A 21,640-nucleotide genomic window follows, 5' to 3' on the forward strand; every position below is an offset into this window, starting at 1 on the left:
GCGGCTTACCACTGACTACAATCACATAGCAGGCACTTGAATCTTCACTGAATTAATTAATTAAACCTGTTGACCAGAGTTTTTGTTTATTTGCTTTTTGGAGACAGGGTCTTATTCTGTTGCCCAGGCTGCAGTGCAGTGTGGCTCGCTGCAGTCTCAACCTCCCAGGCTCTAGCAATCCTCCCACCGCAGCCTCTCCAGTAGCTAGAACTGTAAGCTCACAACCACCACACCCAGCTAATTAAAAAATATATATGTATTTGTAGAGACAGTCTCACCATGTAGCTAGGGCTAGTCTTGAATTCCTGGGGTCCAGTGATCCTCCTGCCTCAGCCTCCCAAATTGCTGGGATGACAGGCATGGCCTGGCTTGACCAGTTTTAAAATAAAACTCTAGAATTTTATTAAACTGACATTGGCTGACAATGTCACAAAACAGAAAGACAGGACAAGGTTTGAGCACAAAGTCATGAAATGTGTTCCATGTCCCTTATAGAGCAATGAGTCCCACCAGTCCGGCCCTGTGGACATTGCATTTGCCATAATCTTCCCCCATCTGGAGCCAAATGTCAGCATGCAGGTGAAGATATTTTCAAGCAACAAAAACAGGGAGGCAATGTTTCAAATACTTGCACACGGGTGACAAGAGGCAAGGCTGTGTTTTCTTGCAAAAGGCTTTGCTTCCAAATGACTCAAGAAGGAAGCACTGAATTGCTCTGACCAGCTCCCTTCTTCTGGTCAAACTTGAGTGGCAGCCACTGGGTCACACACACCGGGTAGTGTTCCACACTGGCGACTGCAAGGCAGGCACTGCGTCTGTTGCAGGCCGGTGGATTCTCCTGAGAACCTGAGGAGTTCCCACTCACTCCCCACCCCACATCCTTCCCTTCAGCAGAACAGACCCCAGAAAGAGAAGAGCATCTGAGAAACCCCATTCACGAGAGGGCAACCCCGGGAACCACCAGGCCACCAGGGCTTCAGAAAGGCCAGGAGGTTTGAGAAACCCCATTCACGAGAGGGCAACCCCGGGAACCACCAGACCACCAGGGTTCCAGACCATTCACGAGAGGGCAACCCCGGGAACCACCAGGCCACCAGGGCTTCAGAAAGGCCAGGAGGTTTGAGAAACCCCATTCACGAGAGGGCAACCCCGGGAACCACCAGACCACCAGGGTTCCAGACCATTCACGAGAGGGCAACCCCGGGAACCACCAGGCCACCAGGGCTTCAGAAAGTCCAGGAGGTTTGAGAAACCCCATTCACGAGACGGCAACCCCGGGAACCACCAGGCCACCAGGGCTTCAGAAAGGCCAGGAGGTTCACAGAAGTGTTCTCTTGAGTGGCCGTGTCTCAATTTGAACTCACTTCTTTGAGCCAGGTAGAAACTTACTCATTGAACCCGTATTTTCCTGTGCTGGGCTGAACGGTGAAAGAAAAATATGGTCTCCATTTTATCCCCAAGAGAGCTCAGTATACAGTAGATACTAAAAACATTTACTAAACGACAGGTGACCAGCGTGAGGCAGGCCCCACCTTTGTTCATCTGAGGAGTGGTTTCAAGGCCTCTGAGCACAGCTGGAAAAGGGCCCGACCTGGTGCTCAGGAAGTCGCATCCCACGGGGGAGACGGCAGCGAGCAGAGAGACCCCAAGTGAAAACTGCGGAAGCCGCCGTGGGGAGGTGAGGGGAGGTGAGCGGAGGTGAGCGGAGGGGAGGCCAGGGGAGAGGAGATCCCGGACACACGGTCCTGGAGAACACAGGCCACATGCACAAGGCCACCCAGGCCCCTCTACATTGACCCCCAGCCTCCTCAACCAGCTCTGCTGGGTGAGTCGCAGGCACCAAGTGCCCCTACAGCTCACGTTGTCTGCAAGGGGTCCCCACCCCCACAAGGCCCGCCCACCCCAGGCTTGCCCCAAGGTACGCAGACTGTCTCTCGTCTAAGGTTCCAGACACCACAGGGTCTTGGCCCCCAGGCCCACAGACTGCATCTCCTAAGATGCAGCCCTGAAGCCCCACCCCCATCCACAGACTGCGCCTCCCACCTAAGGCCCTGCCCACTGAGGCCCCATCCCCTGCCCACAGACTGCGCCTCCCACCTAAGGCCCTTCTCCACCAAAGACCTGCCTCACACCCCCAGGGGCCTGCCTCCCATCTAAGGCCCCCACCCCAGGCCTACAGGTGACAACAGTGAACAACTGCAGGTGATCAGAAACAGAGACGGATTCCCACAGGAAATGCTCATCAACATACTTATAAGTGTGACAAATGGAAACAGTAAGTGCATCAAACACATGAAAGCACATTTCCAGGTGGAGATATGATGAAGCTAACAGAAGTGGGACTTATTTTATTTTATTTTAGAAGACGGAGTCTCACTCTGTCGCCCAGGCTGGAGTGCAGTGGCATGATCTTGGCTCACCATAACCTCCACCTCCTGGGTTCAAGCGATTCTCCTGCCTCAGCCTCCCGAGTAGCTGGGACTACAGGTACATGCCACCACACCCAGCTAATTTTTTGTATTTTTAGTAGAGATGGGGTTTCACCATGTTGGCCAGGCTGGTCTTGCACTCCTGACCTTGTGACCCACCCACCTCGGTCTCCCAAAGTGCTGGGATTACAGGTGTGAGCCACCACACTTGGCCAGAAGTGGTATTTGAAAAGGATTTAAGGGCTCAAGGAAGCCTTTACAATATAGTAAATTTAAAAACACACACACAAAAACACAACACCGAATCTGCAGCGAGGTCCCAGTTAGGTCAGAAATTACCTTGGCACAAAACAGAGCAGATGGGCAAGGCCCCTGGGCTGGGAATCCTGTCTGAGCCAGGAGCCCCCTCAGGCCAAGGAAGTCAGGACCTCTGGGCTGGGCCCAGGCAAGGTCATTTCAGAAAGTTCTAGCTCCTGCTCCTTGAGGATGTTCCTTGAACCAGAAGCATTCCCTGGAGCCAGCTGGAAATGCTCTACCCCAGACCCGGAGTCCAAATCTGCACTCTCACGAGAGTCAGGGCTCATGTGCACATTAAAGGTTGCACAACTGACCTGTCTTCGTGTAGCTGATGGTTTGCTCGAGCCAGAAGTTAGACAGTAATTCACACATGCAAATATGTAATTGCAAACTCTGAGAGATGCAAATGAAGACTGTAAAACACAGGCCCTAATTTAAACTCAGTGAATAAGGAGTGGAAATAACTGGGTGAAGTGTGAGGACAGAGAGCATTTCATCCCATGGCACAACCAAAGGAGCCTGGACAGCCCCAGGAATGAGGAGGGCAGTGTGGGCGGCCAGGCAAACAGGACTGTGTGTGTCTGAGATGCTCCAGGGACGTGTTGACACAGGGAGTTGGCTCCAGGACGTGCTGGGGGCCTTCAGGTGTCTCCCACATTCCCCCACGCATCCAGGTGGGTCATAGGGTCACAGTGTCACCATTTCAGAGGAAGAAGATCCTCAAGTCTCACTGTCAGGGTGGGGTCACATGCCCAGCTCTAAACCATTCACTGGCAGGGGCTGAGACTCGCCTTAGACTGTCAGAGCCCCTGGCCTACAGCAGGGTCTGTTGGGAGGGGATGGCGATGCTGGCCTACCATCCAAGCCCAGACGCATTCCAGCTGTAAAGGATCTCACGCGTGTGCATGGCAAACATGAGCCGCCTCAGACCTTCAAGCCGGGGAGCACCTGTGCACATCTGTGCCCTGTAGGAAACTAAGAAACACAGAAAGAACTCCATGTAGGAAAAGAGAGTGCAACAGGTCTTAAAGAAATACAGGCGGTCATCCTAATGAGGAACCTGTTGGAGCGTGGGACTCAGCAGTAGTTTGCTATAGAATGACTTCTTGGGCTGACATGTTGGGACGGTTTAAAATTGGGCCACACACCTATGAGTCAGATGAGGTGGAGCCTGGCGCCTGCCTAGGTGCTGTCCACCCAAGATCCAGAGTGATGATGGTGCAGCCGTTGGCACTCGCAGAACTGCCCAGACGAGCATCATGCCAGACTGTGCAGGGTGACGGCTAAACCCACTGTACCCTGTGGCCCCTCTGAGCACAGACAGTCCCTGCAGAGGGCCTGCCATTCTGGTTCATGCATGTGTTCTGGACCAACGCACCCAGCACTGCTAAATGTAGGAGTGAGGGGGGGAGGCGTAGCAGTGAGGGAGGGGTAGCAGTGGAGGACACAGAGGTCTATGAACATGGTCTCCGTCCAGAAGGGATTTACCATACAGGAGAGAAGTCAGAGTCTCTGCCAAGCTTTGTGTGCATGCTCTCTGTAATCCTGATGGCAACCCTAGGGAGGTGTCACTGTTCCCACTTTACAAACCAGGAGACTGAAACCTAGAGGGATTCAATAACCTGCCCATAGTCACAAGGCTAGTAAATGAAGGACCTGAGGCTGAATTCAAAAAGGGAATTTGGAAAAGACCTAAAGAGCTACAATGATGGGAGAGAGAATTCCAAATGGAAGGTCAGGGACAAGGGGTGCCCTTTGTGAGAAGGAACACCCCAGGTGTGAGGGGATGCCCCTCATGGAGGGAATGGACAAGGATGGCCCATCAGCAAGGGAGTGGGATGAACGGGCCAGGGTTACTCCAGAAGCAACTAAGGGCTCAGGAGACTCTAGTGCTGAGAGGTAGGGCCAGGGGAAAGGTGCTGGGGGTTGGCCTGGGCCCAAGTGTGTGAGGCGTGAGCACAGGCTGCGCATCTGTCCCTGCCTTCATAAGACTTTCCTGAAAGGTAGATTCACTTAGGCAGAAGCCTCGAACTCCAGCCCGTGGAAGAAAGTGGGGTCCCATTGCGATGTGAGCTCATGATACATGGAGGAATTAGGCAGTTCTGCATCTGAGCTGTGCTGCCCACTGGGAGCGGCTGAGGGGATGCAGGCTGGGTCACTGGAGTTGTACAAATACAGACAGACAACATAGCAAAGCTGCAAAGAGCCAGGCTCTGAGTGGACACACCTGGGTTCCAATCCTCACCTGTACTGGCTGTGTAACTCCGGATAATTTATTAAACTTCTCTGAGGCCGGGCGCGGTGGCTCAGGCCTGTAATCCCAGCACTTTGGGAGACCAAGGCAGGCAGATTATGAGGTCAGGAGTTCGAGACCAGCCTGGCCAACATGGTGAAACCCCGTCTCTACTAAAAAAAATACAGTAAACTTCTCTGATCCTGTTCCTCCTTCATAAAATAGATAAAAACATTCATCCCAGGGTTGTGATGAGACTCTAATATGAACACATGTCCTGTGCTCAATATAGGCCCTGGTGAGCGAGTGAGACTCCAGCCAATGGGAGCAATTCACTCGCTCAACTTGCTCACCAAGCTGTTCGTTCTCCCCCAGGCCTAGAGACGGGTTCGGCATCTCACAGGCATCCACAGGGATGGCTGCCGAGCCCTTCTCAAAAACCCAAAGTTGCAAGCACAGTAAAGGCAGACCTCTTGCATGTATGGAATTATAATAGCACAGAATAGTAAGCCTGTTTTGGGCTCACACTGTGGGGGCCTGAGCTGCTGGCAGATTCAGCCTTCCTGCAGCTGAACCACAAGCCCTAATCTCTGAGTAGAAGCCACTGCATTCCTACACTTGTCCCTTCACTGCTGGCAGGTAGCTGTTTTTCAGGGCATTTTTAAAAAATGAAATAACCTTTTAGTAATTCCATGAGTGAAAAGCTGTGCTCATGAGTGTGACCAGAGCCAGCAGCTCTGGGTGGAGATAAAGAGTGGTAGGTTCTGCCCCCGCCCCCCAAGCCACACAATTCAACAGGCCTCTGCTAGGTGGTGTCCACACCAGGGACTGGGTGGGTGGGATGGGTCACCAGGGGTACTCTGACCTCCACTGCAGAAAGCCTACTGCGGGGCTGCTGAAGCAAGTGGATGAGGTGGCCAGGCCTGCAGTCCTGGGCCTGTGCTCCCTGCATGTATTAGTCCGTTTTCACGCTGCTGATAAAGACATACCCGAGACTGGGAAGAAAAAGAGGTTTAATTGGACTTACAGTTCCACATGGCTGGGGAGGCCTCAGAATCATGGTGGGAAGTGAAAGGCACTTCTTACATGGTGGCAGCAAGAAAAAAATGAGGAAGATATGAAAGTGGAAACCCCTGATAAAACCATCAGATCTCATGAGACTTATTCACTACCACGAGAACAATGTGGGGGAAACTGCCCCCATGATTCAAATTATCTCCCACCAGGTCCCTCCCACAACACGTGGGAGTTATGAGAGTACAATTCAAGATGAGATTTGGGTGAGGACACAGCCAAGCCATATCACTACACCTGCCCCATCTCCACCAGACAGACTGGACACAAGGCCAGACACGCCCACACCAGCATTCATGGGCAGGATCAGAGGCTCAGGCAGCTGAGGAGAGGGTCTAAGATGCATGAGGGCATTTAGGAAGCAGCCCATCCCTGAGTGGTGTCCTTCCTATAACCCACGGGGCCACATCCCTGGGGAACTGCTACCAGCTCATGGTGCAGGACAGGTGAGTGTGGGCTCACAGGTAAACCCTCCTGAGGGACAGACCTCCTTGCACACAGGGACCTGGGGCTGCTCATCTCCTGAGGAGTGGAGTGGGGCCTCCTCAACAGTGAGACCCTCAAGGGAGAGACCTCCACACACGCAGGGACCCCAGCTGCTCATCTCCTGAGGAGTGGAGTGGGGCTTCGTCAACATACCATTTATTTCAATTGCATCTCTCTGATGTCTGCTGCTCCTGTCCATGCAGACACACAGTGTCACCTTCCAGGCAAACTATCCTACCTCTGACAAAGGAGAACATTCATGCAAAGTTTTTAAACAAAACAAAGCCACCTGAGGAGGTACAGGATTTAACATTCAGCATCAATCACTCATGTGCCACCGCATAGCCGGTGACTGGAACCGGCGGGTCTCACACAGGACCCAGGAGGCCTGTCCCCACAGCTGGGCCTGCACTCCCTCTCATCCCTGCACCAGTACAGGTGCTGATGGGCCCAAGGTGACTGCAGGCCATGGGGGTCAGTGCCACTTCCTCTCCCTCATGAAGGACCACTTTGAAGCCAGAGAAGTTTATTTTGTCCCAAGGAAACACCCCCTTATTATTGCAGACACCAGCAAGGCATGAGGTCAGGACTGTGGGTGGAAAGCCAGTCAGGGAGGCCCCTGAGCCACGGGACACAGGTGCTAACATTGCTTTTGTTTCCAAATCCTCTAGAACAGCTGACCACCTAAAAATGACAGCTGTAACAGCCCCAAACTCCTCTTTCACAGCCTTAACCAGGAACCTCAGGGGCCTCACACCCGCACCCAGGTCCCCAGAAAGGGGCCTCTTGAGGGCTTATGCACAGGCATACTGTCCATCCTGTCTCAGAAGCAAAGGCAAAAAGAGAGATCTCACACCTTAGAACTGACTGATTTATAACCCAGCTTTTGACAAGCGTACTGATGTGATAAGACAGAAAATAAATGCACCCACTCAGCAGGCAGGCTTTTAGGAGGAGCGGAGAGATTCACACAGTGCTCTGACGGCCCTCGAGACACAAAGGCTTCACGAACACCCTCCCCTGAGTGTAGAAGGGATGAGCTGCCAACCAGGCAACCCAGGCACACCTCCCAGGCTGAAGGTGGAGTGGAAGCTCTTGGCCCTGCGGGTGTCCACAGCTCACCATGAGTGAAGCTGCTGTGAGGTCTTCATTCCACATGTCAAGTTCAGGCACGTTTTCCAAGAAAGATTGTCCAACTTTCATTGTACACAAAGGGCCCCAGCACAGCGATGTCCTGGACCTCTGGCACAGTGTCAGGCCTGTTCTCATCTCAGGTCCCAGCTTCTCCCACAACATCCAGCCCACCAGAGGGACCCCAGAGATTGATCAGCTGGTGTGAACTCAAGGAAAGCCAGGAAATGCATAAGAACAGCCAATCAAACCACAGAATCCGAAGAAGGGTTGTGAAAGCCCTTCACACATCAGCAGTAGGGACCTTAAATTCTGTAAGATAAAGGATCTTTTCTGATTTTGATTAATCAACAAATAGCTAATAAGTTGTGGTTCAAGGCCTCCAGGACCTACAACTGCCTCACCCCAAATCCAGACAGGGGTCACAGTCTCTGTGTACACCAGAGCCAGGAACAATCCCAATGCTGAGTCATAGGTAAGATCAATGACCGACATCACCCCCATAGGGCAGACTTGCATCACTGAAAGCCAGTATTAGTGGGGCATGGTGGTGTGCACCTGTAGTCCCAGCTACTCGGGAGGGAGGCTGAGACAGGAGGATCACTCAAGCCCAGGTGAGTGACTGGTGAGACTCACCAGTCACCAAGTCAAGGTGACTGTAATGACAAAGAAGGCCATTACATAATGGTAAAGGGATCAATTCAACAAGAAGAGCTAACTATCCTAAATATATATGCACCCAATACAGGAGCACCCAGATTCATAAAGCAAGTCCTTAGAGACCTATAAAGAGACTTAGACTCCCACACAATAATAATGGGAGACTTTAACACCCCACTGTCAACATTAGACAGATCAACGAGACAGAAAATTAACAAGGATATCCAGGAATTGAACTCAGCTCTGCACCAAGCAGACCTAATAGAAATCTACAGAACTCTCCACCCCAAATCAACAGAATATACATTCTTCTCACCACCACACCACACCTATTCCAAAATTGACCACATAGTTGGAAGTAAAGCACTCCTCAGCAAATGTAAAAGAACAGAAATTATAACAAACTGTCTCTCAGACCACAGTGCAATCAAACTAGAACTCAGGATTAAGAATCTCACTCAAAGCCGCTCAACTACATGGAAACTGAACAACCTGCTCCTGAATGACTAGTGGGTACATAACGAAATGAAGGCAGAAATAAAGATGTTCTTTGAAACCAATGAGAACAAAGACACAACATACCAGAATCTCTGGGACACATTCAAAGCAGTGTGTAGAGGGAAATTTATAGCACTAAATGCCCACAGGAGAAAGCAGGAAAGATCTAAAATTGATACCCTAACATCACAATTAAAAGAACTAGAGAAGCAAAAGCAAACACATTCAAAAGCTAGCATAAGGCAAGAAAGAACTAAGATCAGAGCAGAACTGAAGGAGATAGAGACACAAAAAACCCTTCAAAAAAATTAATGAATCCAGGAGCTGGTTTTTTGAAAAGATCAACAAAATTGATAGGCCACTAGCAAGACTAATAAAGAAGAGAGAATAATCAAATAGAAGCAATAAAAAATGATAAAGGGAATATCGCCACCGATCCCACAGAAATACAAACTACCATCAGAGAATACTATAAACACCTCTACACAAACTAGAAAATCTAGAAGAAATGGATAAATTCCTTGACACATACACCCTCCCAAGACTAAACCAGGAAGAAGTTGAATCTCTGAATAGACCAATAACAGGCTGTGAAATTGAGGCAATAATTAATAGCTTAGCAACCAAAAAAAGTCCAGGACCAGATGGATTCACAGCCGAATTCTACCAGAGGTACAAGGAGGAGCTGGTACCATTCCTTCTGAAACTATTCCAATCAATAGAAAAAGAGGGAATCCTCCCTAACTCATTTTATGAGGCCAGCATCATCCTGATACCAAAGCCTGGCAGAGACATAACAAAAAAAGAGAATTTTAGACCAATATTGCTGATGAGCATCAATGCAAAAACCCTCAATAAAATACTGGCAAACCGAATCCAGCAGCACATCAAAAAGCTTATCCACCACGATCAATTGGGCTTCATCCCTGGGATGCAAGGCTGGTTCAACAAGCGCAAATCAATAAACGTAATCCAGCATATAAACAGAACCAACGACAAAAACCACATGATTATCTCAACAGATGCAGAAAAGGCCTTTGACAAAATTCAACAATGCTTCATGCTAAAAACTCTCAATAAATTAGGTATTGATGGGACGTATCTCAAAATAATAAGAGCTATCTATGACAAACCCACAGCCAATATCATCTTGAATGGGCAAAACCTGGAAGCATTCCCTTTGAAAACTGGCACAAGACAGGGATGCCCTCCCTCACCACTCCTATTCAACATAGTGTTGGAAGTTCTGGCCAGGACAATCAGGCAGGAGAAAGAAATAAAGGGTATTCAATTAGGAAAAGAGGAAGTCAAATTGTCCCCGTTTGCAGATGACATGATTGTATATCTAGAAAACCCCATCGTCTCAGCCCAAAATCTCCTTAAGCTGATAAGCAACTTCAGCAAAGTCTCAGGGTACAAAATCAATGTGCAAAAATCACAAGCATTCTTATACACCAATAACAAACAGAGAACCAAATCATAAGTGAACTCCCATTCACAATTGCTTCAAAGACAATAAAACACCTAGGAAACCAACTTACAAGGGATGTGAAGGAACTTTTTCAAGGAGAACTACAAACCACTGCTCAATGAAATAAAAGAGGATACAAACAAATGGAAGAACATTCCATGCTCATGGGTAGGAAGAATCAATATTGTGAAAATGGCCATACTGCCCAAGGTAATTATAGATTCAATGCCATCCCCATCAAGCTACCAATGACTTTCTGCACAGAATTGGAAAAAACTACTTTAAAGTTCATATGGAACCAAAAAAGAGCCCGCATCGCCAAGTCAATCCTAAGCCAAAAGAACAAAGCTGGAGGCATCACGCTACCTGACTTCAAACTACACTACAAGGCTACAGTAACAACCAAAACAGCATGGTACTGGTACCAAAAAAGAGATATAGATCAATGGAACACAACAGAGCCCTCAGAAATAATGCCACATATCTACAACTATCTGATCTTTGACAAACCTGACAAAAACAAGCAATGGGGAAAGGATTCCCTATTTAATAAATGGTGCTGGGAAAACTGGCTAGCCATATGTAGAAAGCTGAAACTGGATCCCTTCCTTACACCTTATACAAAAATTAATTCAAGATGGATTAAAGACTTAAATGTTAGACCTAAAACCAAAGAAACCCTGGAAGAAAACCTAGGCAATACCATTCAGGACATAGGCATGGGCAAGGACTTCATGTCTAAAACACCAAAAGCAATGGCAACAAAAGCCAAAATTCGCAAATGGGATCTAATTAAACTAAAGAACTTCTGCACAGCAAAAGAAACACCATCAGAGTGAACAGGCAACCTACAGAATGGGAGAAAATTTTTGCAATCTACTCATCTGACAAAGGGCTAATATCCAGAATCTACAAAGAACACAAACAAATTTACAAGAAAAAAACAACCCCATCAACAAGTGGGTGAAGGATATGAACAGACACTTCTCAAAAGAAGACATTTATGCAGCCAAAAGACACATGAAAAAATGTTCATCATCACTGGCCATCAGAGAAATGCAAATCAAAACCACAATGAGATACCATCTCACACCAGTTAGAATGGCGATCATTAAAAAGTCAGGAAACAACAGGTGCTGGAGAGGATATGGAGAAATAGGAACACTTTTACACTGTTGGTGGGACTGTAAACTAATTCAACCACTGTGGAAGTCAGTGTGGCGATTCCTCAGGGATCTAGAACTAGAAATACCATTTGACCCAGCCATCCCATTACGGGTATGTACCCAAAGGATTATAAATCATGCTGCTATAAAGACACATGCACACATATGTTTATTGCAGCACTGTTCACAATAGCAAAGACTTGGAACCAACCCAAATGTCCAACAATGATAGACTGGAAAATGTGGCACATATACACCATGGAATACTATGCAGCCATAAAAAATGATGAGTTCGTGTCCTTTGTAGGGACATGGATGAAGCTGGAAACCATCATTGTCAGCAAACTATCGAAAGGACAAAAAACCAAACACTGTATGTTCTCACTCATAGGTGGGAATTGAACAATGAGAACACATGGACACAGGAAGGGGAACATCACATACTGGGGCCTGTTGTGGGGTGTGGGGAGGGAGTAGGGATAGCATTAGGAGATATACCTAATGTTAAATGATGAGTTAATGGGTGCAGCACACCAACATGGCACATGTATACCTATGTAACAAACCTGCATGTTGTGCACAAGTACCCTAAAACTTAAAGTATAACAAAAAAAAAAAAACTATTTTTTTAACCAAAAGTAAAAAAAATAAAAATAAAAACAAAAAACTGGTCTGGCGATAGAGACCCTAATAGTGGTTACCTCGGGGGTAGGTACTCACTAGAAAAGGGCATGAAGGAACCTTCCTGGACGCTGGAATGTTCTGCATCTTGACCACCAAGCCGTACACTTAAGATGAGTGTATTTCACTGTAATACACTCACTGAACACAGCAGACACTGTCGTTGGGCTAAGGGGGTCTGGGACAGCTTCCTGAACAGGCAGTGATTTGAGCCCTGAGGCAGGAAGGCAAGGCTGAACTTCCACTGGCAAGAGTAGGAAAGGATCGGCTTGCTGGGAGGTCACAGAATCGGGGGGCGGGTGGGGGAAGTGGGAGGTGACAGATAGACTAGTAGTTTCACGTAGGCCACGTGGGAGGGCCTCGGTGCCCAGGCTGAAAGCATCCTGCACTACAGTGGTTTTCAAACTTTTTAATCAGTGAAAGCCTTTTCTTCCCCCAAGTAAAATGCTACACATGTATCTCAAAACCAAGCAGATCTGCTCTGGTTGTGGCTGGGGAGTGGAGCCCTCCCCTCTTAGACTCCTCTGCCACTGTCTATGAAGTATGGGATGAGTGACTGATGTGAAGGGAGAATAAGGGAGAGGTGGGGCAGGGGCCAGGGTGCAGGAGAGCTCATCCTTAGACCCCAGGAACATGGGAGCAGCAGGGAGAAGAGGGGGTCGAAGGTACCTGATGACACAGCTGTACCAGAAGTGCTCTGGTCCAGCCACCCCATTCCCAGTGGGCTGGTCCTTGGAGCACCTGAGTGTGCCCAGGCAACTCTGCAAGAGGAAGTGTGTAGGGCTGATGGTCTACAACAGGCGTACCCTGGGCCACACAGGAAGAAGAATCATCATCTTGGGCCACACATAAAATGCACTAATGACAGCTGATGAGCAAACAAAAAAAAATTACCAAAAAAAAAAAATCTCATAAAGTTTTAGGAAAGTTTATGAGTTTGTGTTGGGCCACGTTATTCAAAGCCATCCTGTTCCACATGTGGCCCATAGGCCATGGATTGGACAAGCTTGGTCTACAAGGAAGGGGCACAAGCACCCCTGGAGCTGCTGAGCTGGCAACAAGCAGGTTCCTGGCCTATTTCTGAGCACTGAGAAACTCAGGAGGTGCCAACAGCAACAGAAATAGCTATGTGGGCTTTTAATTTCCAAAGTACCTCACCTTCTCCCCTCACCTACAGCACTAGTGCCACTTACCTTCACAGGATACAGAGGGCAAGGCCACTGATGCCTCTCAGGGATGTCCCGGCAATGAGCCAACTGGCAAATCAATGTATCAATACATTTTAATTGGTAAAGAAAAGAAGCTTATTTGGCTCACAGTTCTGCAGACTGTACAAGAGGCATGGTGGCAGTATCTGTTTCTGGGGAGGGCTTCTGGCTGCTTCTACTCACAGTGGAAGGTGGAAGGAGAGCCGGCATGTGCAGAGATCATGTGGCAAGAGAGGAGGCAACGGGGGAGGAGCCAGGCTCTTGTTAACAACCAGCTCTTGCTAGAACTCATAGAGCAAGAACTCACTCATTACCATGAGGATGGCACCAAGCCATTCACGAGGGATCCACCTCCATGACCCAAACACTTCCGTTTAGGCTGTACCTCCAACATCGGGGACCAAATTTCAACATGAGGTTTCGATGGTCAAATATCTAAGCTATAACATTCTCCCTGTTCCCACAAATCTCATGTCCTTATTACACTGCAAAATATAATCATCCCTTCTCAATAGTTCCCAAAAGTCCTAACTTGTTCCAGCATCAGCTCAAAAGTGCAAGTAGTTGTCCCTTTCCTCAAAAAGTAATTTTCTAAATTTGCTTAACGGACCATTTCTGAACCAGTAGCTGTCAGGAAAACCCACTTGTTTTTCATCTGAATTCGACCCAAGGAACACTGATTGTGTCCCTAATATAAACAAGGCACTGCTCTTCCCACCTCCAATGCTGAGCTCTTCCTTACACAGCACGCCATTGAGAAACGCAGCTAGGGTTCTGAACTGGCCTCTGAAAACATGTGGGGAGGATTAAAGAGCCCCAAATAAGGACAAGTGGGGACTGGACCCTACCTGCTTCTGGGAGCTATGGAGACCTGGCCTAGAATCTCAAACCACCTCACACAGGCATCACTGTTGCCGATGCAGAGACTATCAGAGCAATTTCAGGGGAGACTCAGCACATTGACTGGTCTTGCTGGGTGGTGGGATGACTGGGCTGCACCGGAAACCTCCGATTTCAAGGAGACGTGAGGCTGTGGATCTGGTGATAGCTTGATTATCAAGACAAAGGACATTCCACCTCACCCAAATCTGCCCACTTACCTGACTGAACCTTCACTGGTGTTTTTAAGGCAGGGATGTTGTACGTTTTACCCCAGCACATGCCCTATGCCTGCCACAAAGTAGTTGCTCAGTAAATGAGTAAACAAATGTATGGATAAGATCAGACTCTGAAAGAATAGCTACTGAATAGAGGACTTCCTGTGAGGCCATGCAGCAAGAACCTTCTACAGTGATGCAAGAAAGATAGAACTTCTCCCCACAAAACACAAGACTAACCCTCCCAGCTGTTTCTTGCAAGCTCCAGATTCAGACAGCTGAGGGAGTCTCTCACCCTATGCACGGTGAGCTGGGAATGTGTGCACCTGTGTCCTGGTTTGTATTTCATGGCTTATTGGATCCTGAGAGGGGCGTGAGCCCTCTTCCAGCAGCCACGGACAACTGGTGGTTCCCACTCTAGACTTTGGAGCTAGACTATCTGGGTTCCAACCCCACTTATGAGCTTTATGACCTTCGGCAGGTCAGTGAAGCACCCTGTGACTCAGTTTCCTCTTCATCTGTATAGTGGGTGTGATAAACGAACCCACGTTACAGTATTGTGATGGGCATTAGTGAACTATCTGCAATTGCAATGTATTTAGGATGGTCCCTGGCACATATATGCACATATATTGGAGGGACATTAAGTAAATGTTATTAATACTTCAGAACACAACCTCTCTGCACAGCAGGCAACGTCCAGCCTGGGGGACTCGGAGCAGGGCCGCAGGGTGTGTGTTGGGAAGAGGCTGGGGGCTACACAGGAGCATGTACCTCCCATGGATCCCCAGGGTCATGGTGCAGTAGAAATTTGCCCAGAGGAAGTGGATTTGACATGTAAGCAGCCAGGTGAACACATCTAACCACCTGGGAGGTTCTGCTGCTGTCATGCCAGGCTCCCTTCTTGCTGCCTCTAAAGGTCATGGAGACCCCTTTATGGGAAAAGATCAGGATGCCTCTCCCCTTTGTACTAATTCTGGACGTGATTCACAAACGCCAGAGCTTCTGAGACCTTGAATGGCTGCATCTCCCAATCCCTGATATTCCTTCACTTCCCTAAAATTAGGGCCTTCTATCTGAAATGCCATGGGTCCTAGGAAAGGGCTCTACCCCCTGGCTAGCTGAGGTGCCCACCTGGAAGGCCATCAGAGTCTCCCAGGCCACAGACCTACAAGAAATTGGCAGCCTCCAGGGGCAGTGATGCCATCAGTGCCCCCCAGGCTGACTCTGCACTTGGGTCCCTGGTAAGTCTCCCTAAGATGTGACTTCCCAAATCAAGTCACTGAACCTGTTTAAGCACAGACATGCACAAATACAACAAAACTAAAGTCTTAAAAGGGTGTAGCTGACACACAAAGGTGAGTCAAACCATGTCCAGGCAATTCTTAACTGGCCCACAGGAGGCAAGTGTCAGCCACCCAATGGGGAGGCCTGGCCTCAGCTCCATCCCACCGGCTGTCGCACATCACACAGCTGGAAGGGCATGTTCCTGCAGCACCATGGCAGTCAACGGCCTCAGCCAGCAGTAAGATCTTGGGGACCAGAGGAGATATGCTAACACAAAACACTGCACACCTGGCTGTCCCCAGGAGAACATGGCCAGCCAGTGCATCAGCCAGCCCACCAACAGGCTCCTCATACCCTTGTCATCCTGGAGGGCCCAAGTTTAATGCCTGGGGGCAAGGTCACAACACTCTCAGAGCCAGTCACCCTCAGCACCATCTGCACTGATTGGAAACATTGCGAACAAGAAGCTCCCATAACTTATTAACTCCCAAGAAAACTAACAGAGAAAAAGGATTCAGGACAAAACCAGGCAGTTGAAAATAAATACACAAGTAGCCAATAAATACGAAAATTTCAACTCTCTAATAACTTAAGAGATACAAATTAAAACAATGGGATACCATTTCACTCATCTAATTGGGAAAGAATGAGAAAATGCCCAGTGCTAGAAGGAGGAAAGAAGAAAGGGATGGGGAGAAAGAAACAGATGAATGAATAGATATGAAACAGCATCTATAAATTGGTAAAATAAACTTTCCAGAAGAAAAGTAGAAATACGCACTCAAAGCCTGTAAAAGTACGTGCCTTTCCCAGGTGATGTCACTTCCAGGAATTTGTTCTAAAGATCAGTAAGAATTTTGCACTGGTTTAATATAATCAATAATCTTTACATATTTTATATGTGTATATTCTATATATAATCTTTATATAAAGACTTAAAGATATTATTTACAGCACTGTTTACTGTGGAAAAAATTGGGGTTAACTTAAGATACTGGTTAGTCATGGTTTAGACATGAGCAGGCATATGATGCAGTCTTTTCTGTTGTCTAAAAATATTACTGACATGAAAAAACACTCGCAATACATGATAAGTTAGAGGGGAAGCCGGCTACACCATGACATGCCTATTTGACCCAAATTCTGTAACACAAGAATGCGTGCATCATACAGGCATACAAAAGACCGGAAGGCCAGAGGCAACATTTAACAGTGGCTCACCTTTGGACAGGAGAGCTACCAATGGTGTTGGCCCTTCTTTGTGCTTGGCTGTGGTTTCTAAATTTCCTACGATGACACTGTGTTAGCTTAGAATCCAAAAAAGCCCCAACATTATTTAATCAGGAAGCACAAATGGGATGAAAATCTTCTCCCTCAGATATAATTAACACGACAGACAATCTGTGCCGAACATAACTGTGGCACCAGCATCATGACAAGTGCCAATAAGATGACCAGAAACACCAAGAAGGGGTCGGACAGAGAAAGTTTGTTCTGGCACAGGCATCCAGAATGACTTTGTAGAAGAGGGAGCTGCCTAAGAAGGTCCTCAGGATAGGGCAGATTCTCAGAGAAAGCATTTCAGGTAGGGGAAGCCACAAACTAGGGACACACAGGCCAAAGAAAGCATGGGCCGAGGGCATGAGCAGTGGGCCATCTACGCTCAAGTCTGAAGGAACTCAGGGCTCTGGGCTGAGCACACTGCTGGGAGGGGGGATAAGCTGTGTTTCTCTGGATTTTTCAAGCTTATGCGGACGACAGTGGAATTGACGAAATACTGACGTAGGTAAAGGCGTTGCTAAGTTCATAGTGGCACCGTGTTGCTTGCTGTCTTCTCCTCATACGAAAATTCATCTCCATTTACCGCCCCCTGTAAACCCCTTCCGATCCCAGCACTGGCTTTTCTGCTGCATTCTAAGGTGGCCAAGGACTCTTGCTCTCCTCCACGTGAAACACCCTAACCCTCTGCATAGCTCCTCCCTCCCCACGGCAGGTCCTGTGGAAGGAGAGGCCAAAGTCAAAGCTAAGTGGGAAAAGGGTGGTCCCATGAACAGAACTAGGGAATTGGAAGTACATACTGCTGCTGGTTTGGTGAGGAACAGATGAATCACTGGAATTAAGGTAAAAATGTTTGGAGAAGTATAAGGGGCTGCAAAATGAGGAAAAGCCACCAGGTCAAGATCAAGATCATATGGCCCCCTGCGCACACACACCAGGGTCCTGTCCCTAAGCACTGGGGACTGACCATCTGTGGCAAATGGTGAATGACAAAAATTCTGAGAGAACCTAAGGCCGTTTTCCAACCCAATATCTTAAAATGCCAAAGAATTCTGACCTGCAGTATTTAACTCAAAGCGCTCTTGTATTCAATGCATTTCATCTTGATAGGTAAGCAGAAAAGGTATCATGCCCATTTTACAGATGAAATAACCGATGCTTGGAAAAGTTAAATGACTTGCCCAAAAGCTCACAAATGCAGTAGGTGGCAGAACCCAGGCTGGACTCAGCTCCCCAGACGCCATTTTCCCCACAAACCAAACCATGGTGTTATGGTGCTACATTGAGGTTGTCATAAGGCTTTGCTGTTATTTTGACAACAGCGGCTCCCTATGGAGATAGATGCCACAGTAACAAATATTAACCATAAAGTGGGTAAGTGGGAAGCTGTGCACAGAAGGAAGAGCCACACGGACCCTCTGGACAAGCAGTAAGTTCAGCCCCATCATGGTGGGGAGGGCACAACAGCAAGTCCAGTAAGGCCCAGGTCAGTGTGGCCCTTCCAAGGACACCCCAGTTCAACCAAAACTCTGGCGCTGCCACTCACCTCCAGACAAGCATCTGCTGCATCTGAACTTGAATCCATGCTTGGGATGTAAGGTAGCACCCCTTCTTTGCCAAATGGAGCTGGCAGAAGCAGGCAGGCTGGCACCCCAGGGAAGGCAGAGGCAGCCTCTGTAGTGCCAGCAGCCCAGGACTGCAGGATGAGGCCTGGTGAGGGCATGTCCTCCAGACCTACCCTGTGCCTGGTTGAGGCCTCTGATTCTCCGGAGCTATGTGTGTGAGGAGGCAGCCACCCTCTGCAGAGGGCAAATGAGCACAGAAGTGAGTCTTTAACGCTCATGTTAACCAACCAGTCCTCCCTGGTTAAACAGCTGCTGTGAAGGGCAGCAGGAAGGATCCTAGGATGAAAGGGGGAAACTGCTCTGCACCTTGATTGTGTTGGTGGTCACACCACCGCACAGACCTAGGCGTACACGAATGAGTGTGTTACGCTGCTGAGACCCGCTAAGGTCTGTGTCCAGCATAGGACAGTGTGCTAGTCACACGAGATGCCACCATCAGGGAGGCTGAGCAAAAGCTCAGAGGCTGAGAACACAGACCTCTATATTCTCTCACAGCTACTTGTGAATGTACAATAATCTCAAAATAAAAAGTTAAATAAGATTACATACCACACGTGCTTATTGTCTACTGTACTAGATAGTGCAGCTCCAGAGAGCTGTGTTCCCACTGAGCTAAAGAAACCTCCCGCCCATGCTTGTGGGCTCTTCCCCTCACCTAACCCACAGCTGGCACACTTGATTTGGGGGAGCTGGGGGCACTTCTGTGCTCCAGAGAAGATGGGTGTGGGGCTGAGGTCATGGGGCAAGGGTAAGGACAGGATCTTACGATAAATGAGGGATTCATTAAAAGACCGTGTACCCCTAAGTAGAGAAGGATCCTGCAACTCACTGTAGCAGGCTGGAGAGGCGGCCATGCTGTTGCTGGGACACCTCCCCGCCTCAATCCTCTGCAGACACCCTGGAAATCCCACTCCAAAGGTCAGAGCAGCACAGCGAGAGGGGGCTGTTAGACTTGCCTCCGCAGAGACAGGGGAGGGAACACCCGCCCTGCGCCCAAGATAGGCACACAGTTAGGGGTGCGGGCTCCCACTCCGCCGTTAGGAGCCTTTCCCACAACTCTGAGAACCGGGGTGCGAAGAAAGAAAGGGCGAAAGGGCCGCTCAACTCCCAGAGAGTAGCCAGCGAAAGACTCGAGGGGCCCCCTCCCGCAGGACCCCGAACAACTGCAGCACCTCCTCAGCCCGCGGGGTCCACCAAGGAGACCCTCACAAACAATAGCATCTGCGGCGAAGGAACCACCCCCGCAAAGGGCAGAAGCGCCAGATCCTACCAGCCAATTACCCAGACGCGCATCGCGACCCGCAAGTTCGGGCACGCTCCGCCCGGGCGCAGGCAGCGGGAGGGACCGGGCACGCCCGTGGGGGTGGTCTGGGTACGGGTCTGATCCGGGGGCGCGCTCGGGAGGGGTCTGGGTCTGAGCCGGGGTCGCGCCCGGGGGAGTGGGCTGGGTCTGGGGCGGGGGCGCGTCCGGAGGTGGGGGAGTCTGGGGTGGGGGCGCGCCCGTGGGGGTGGGGTGGGGTGTCTGGCCCGGGGACGCGCCCGGGGACGCGCCCGGGGAGGCGTGGTCTGGGTCTGGGCCGGGGGAGAGCCGGGTGCGTGCTCTGGGTCTGCGCCGGGGAGCGCGCCTGGTGCCTAGATGTTTGGTACCGAGCGGGTGGGGGACGCCGGGCTCGGAGTCGGCGGCAAGTCTCCTCCTGGCAGGTAACAAGCCTCCTTTGCAGCCTTGAAGGCGCCTTGGCCAGGGCCATCCCACGGCCCGGGCCCCCAGAGCCCCCCCCACGGCCCCGAATCCGAGCAGCCCCTGGCCCTCAACTCGCCCCGGAAAGGCCGCCCTCCCCTCCAATGTGTGGCGCGCCCCGATCGCCTCTCACTCGTGGAACAAAAGAGCAGCTCCCGCGGAGCGGGTCCAGAGTCTGCACGGACTGTCCGATGGCCCTCGGCCCTCTGAGCGCCGCGGCTGCCGGGCTTTGTGTCCGCGCGGGGGGCGGGAAGGACGGCCGGGGTCCCCAGTGCGCGTCCCGCGGAGCGGCGCGCGGCGCCCGAACTGGAAAGTTGTCGCCGGCGCCTGTCGCCTCCACGCCGCCCCAGTCCCCCTCCGCGGGGCGCCCCATTCATTAGCCAGGAGACTGGGCGCAGGGTCGCCGGGGCGGGCGGGGGGCTTACCTTGCTCTTGACTTCCACTGCGCTGCAATCGTAGAATCGCAAGGTCTGAGACTTGTGAAAACTCCGGTTCATGGTTTCGGCCCCGGTCAGCCTCGCCGTGGCCCTCGCTCCTCAGGGGCCGCAGAAAGACTCCCGGGGGCGGCGCCCCCAGGCCCAGGCCCCGGCCCCGGCCCCGGCCCGCGCTCGCTTGGCCGGCGGGCTGCTCCCGGTGCTGCGGGCCCGAGCTGGGCTGGCCGCGCGCCTCAGGGACTCCAGGGGCCGCGCGCGGGAGGAGCGCGGGGGACGCCGGCGCGCGCCGCCCCACCTCCCGGCGCCCGCGCCCGCGCCCCGCCCCCGGGCCCCGGAGGACCCGCCCATATCCCCGCCCACAGCCCCGCCCCGCGCTCCGGAGGACCCGCCACACCACGCCCCCACGCTGCAGCTCCGCGTGGGATCGCCAGTGGGCGCGCGCCCTCTCGTCCACAATCCCAGAGCCTGGGGAAAGGAGCATCGCGGCCAGCCCAAGGCGTCTCGTTTTGATTGCCTCCACCGAGCAACCTAGGATAGGGGTTGATTTTTGCCATTGTTTTGGGTAATATTCAAGTGAAGAATGCTAACGAGAACCACTGGAGACCTGATCCCAAAAGGCATCACCTGTCAGTACTAATTGTCAAGTTGCTGATGGCCTGGGAGAAGGGTTTTATCAAATAGGCTTAGAGCAGCCTGGCCAATACGGTGAAACACTATCTCTACTAAAAATACAAAATTAGCCGGGTGTGGTGGGGGGTGCCTGTAATCCCAGCTAATGGGGAGGCTGAGACAGGAGAATCGCTTGAACCCGGGAGGCGGAGGCTGCAGTGAGCCGAGATCGCATCAC

General features: G+C 50.4%; 1 protein-coding gene across 1 annotated transcript in view; it reads right to left on the reverse strand.

The window, feature by feature from the left end:
* The window catches only part of PARD6G (par-6 family cell polarity regulator gamma), a 94,535-nt gene extending 73,507 nt beyond the window's left edge, over nucleotides 1-21,028 (reverse strand). Inside the window, exon 1 of the mRNA XM_034943430.3 lies at nucleotides 20,785-21,028. Coding sequence (XP_034799321.2) covers nucleotides 20,785-20,856 — 72 coding nt within the window. The 5' untranslated portion in view covers nucleotides 20,857-21,028. The remainder of the gene's footprint in view (nucleotides 1-20,784) is intronic.
* Between the last annotated feature and the right edge of the window lie 612 nt (nucleotides 21,029-21,640).

This window comes from Pan paniscus, chromosome 17 (assembly GCF_029289425.2).
Source record: "Pan paniscus chromosome 17, NHGRI_mPanPan1-v2.0_pri, whole genome shotgun sequence".
Classification (NCBI taxonomy): Eukaryota; Metazoa; Chordata; class Mammalia; order Primates; family Hominidae; genus Pan; species Pan paniscus.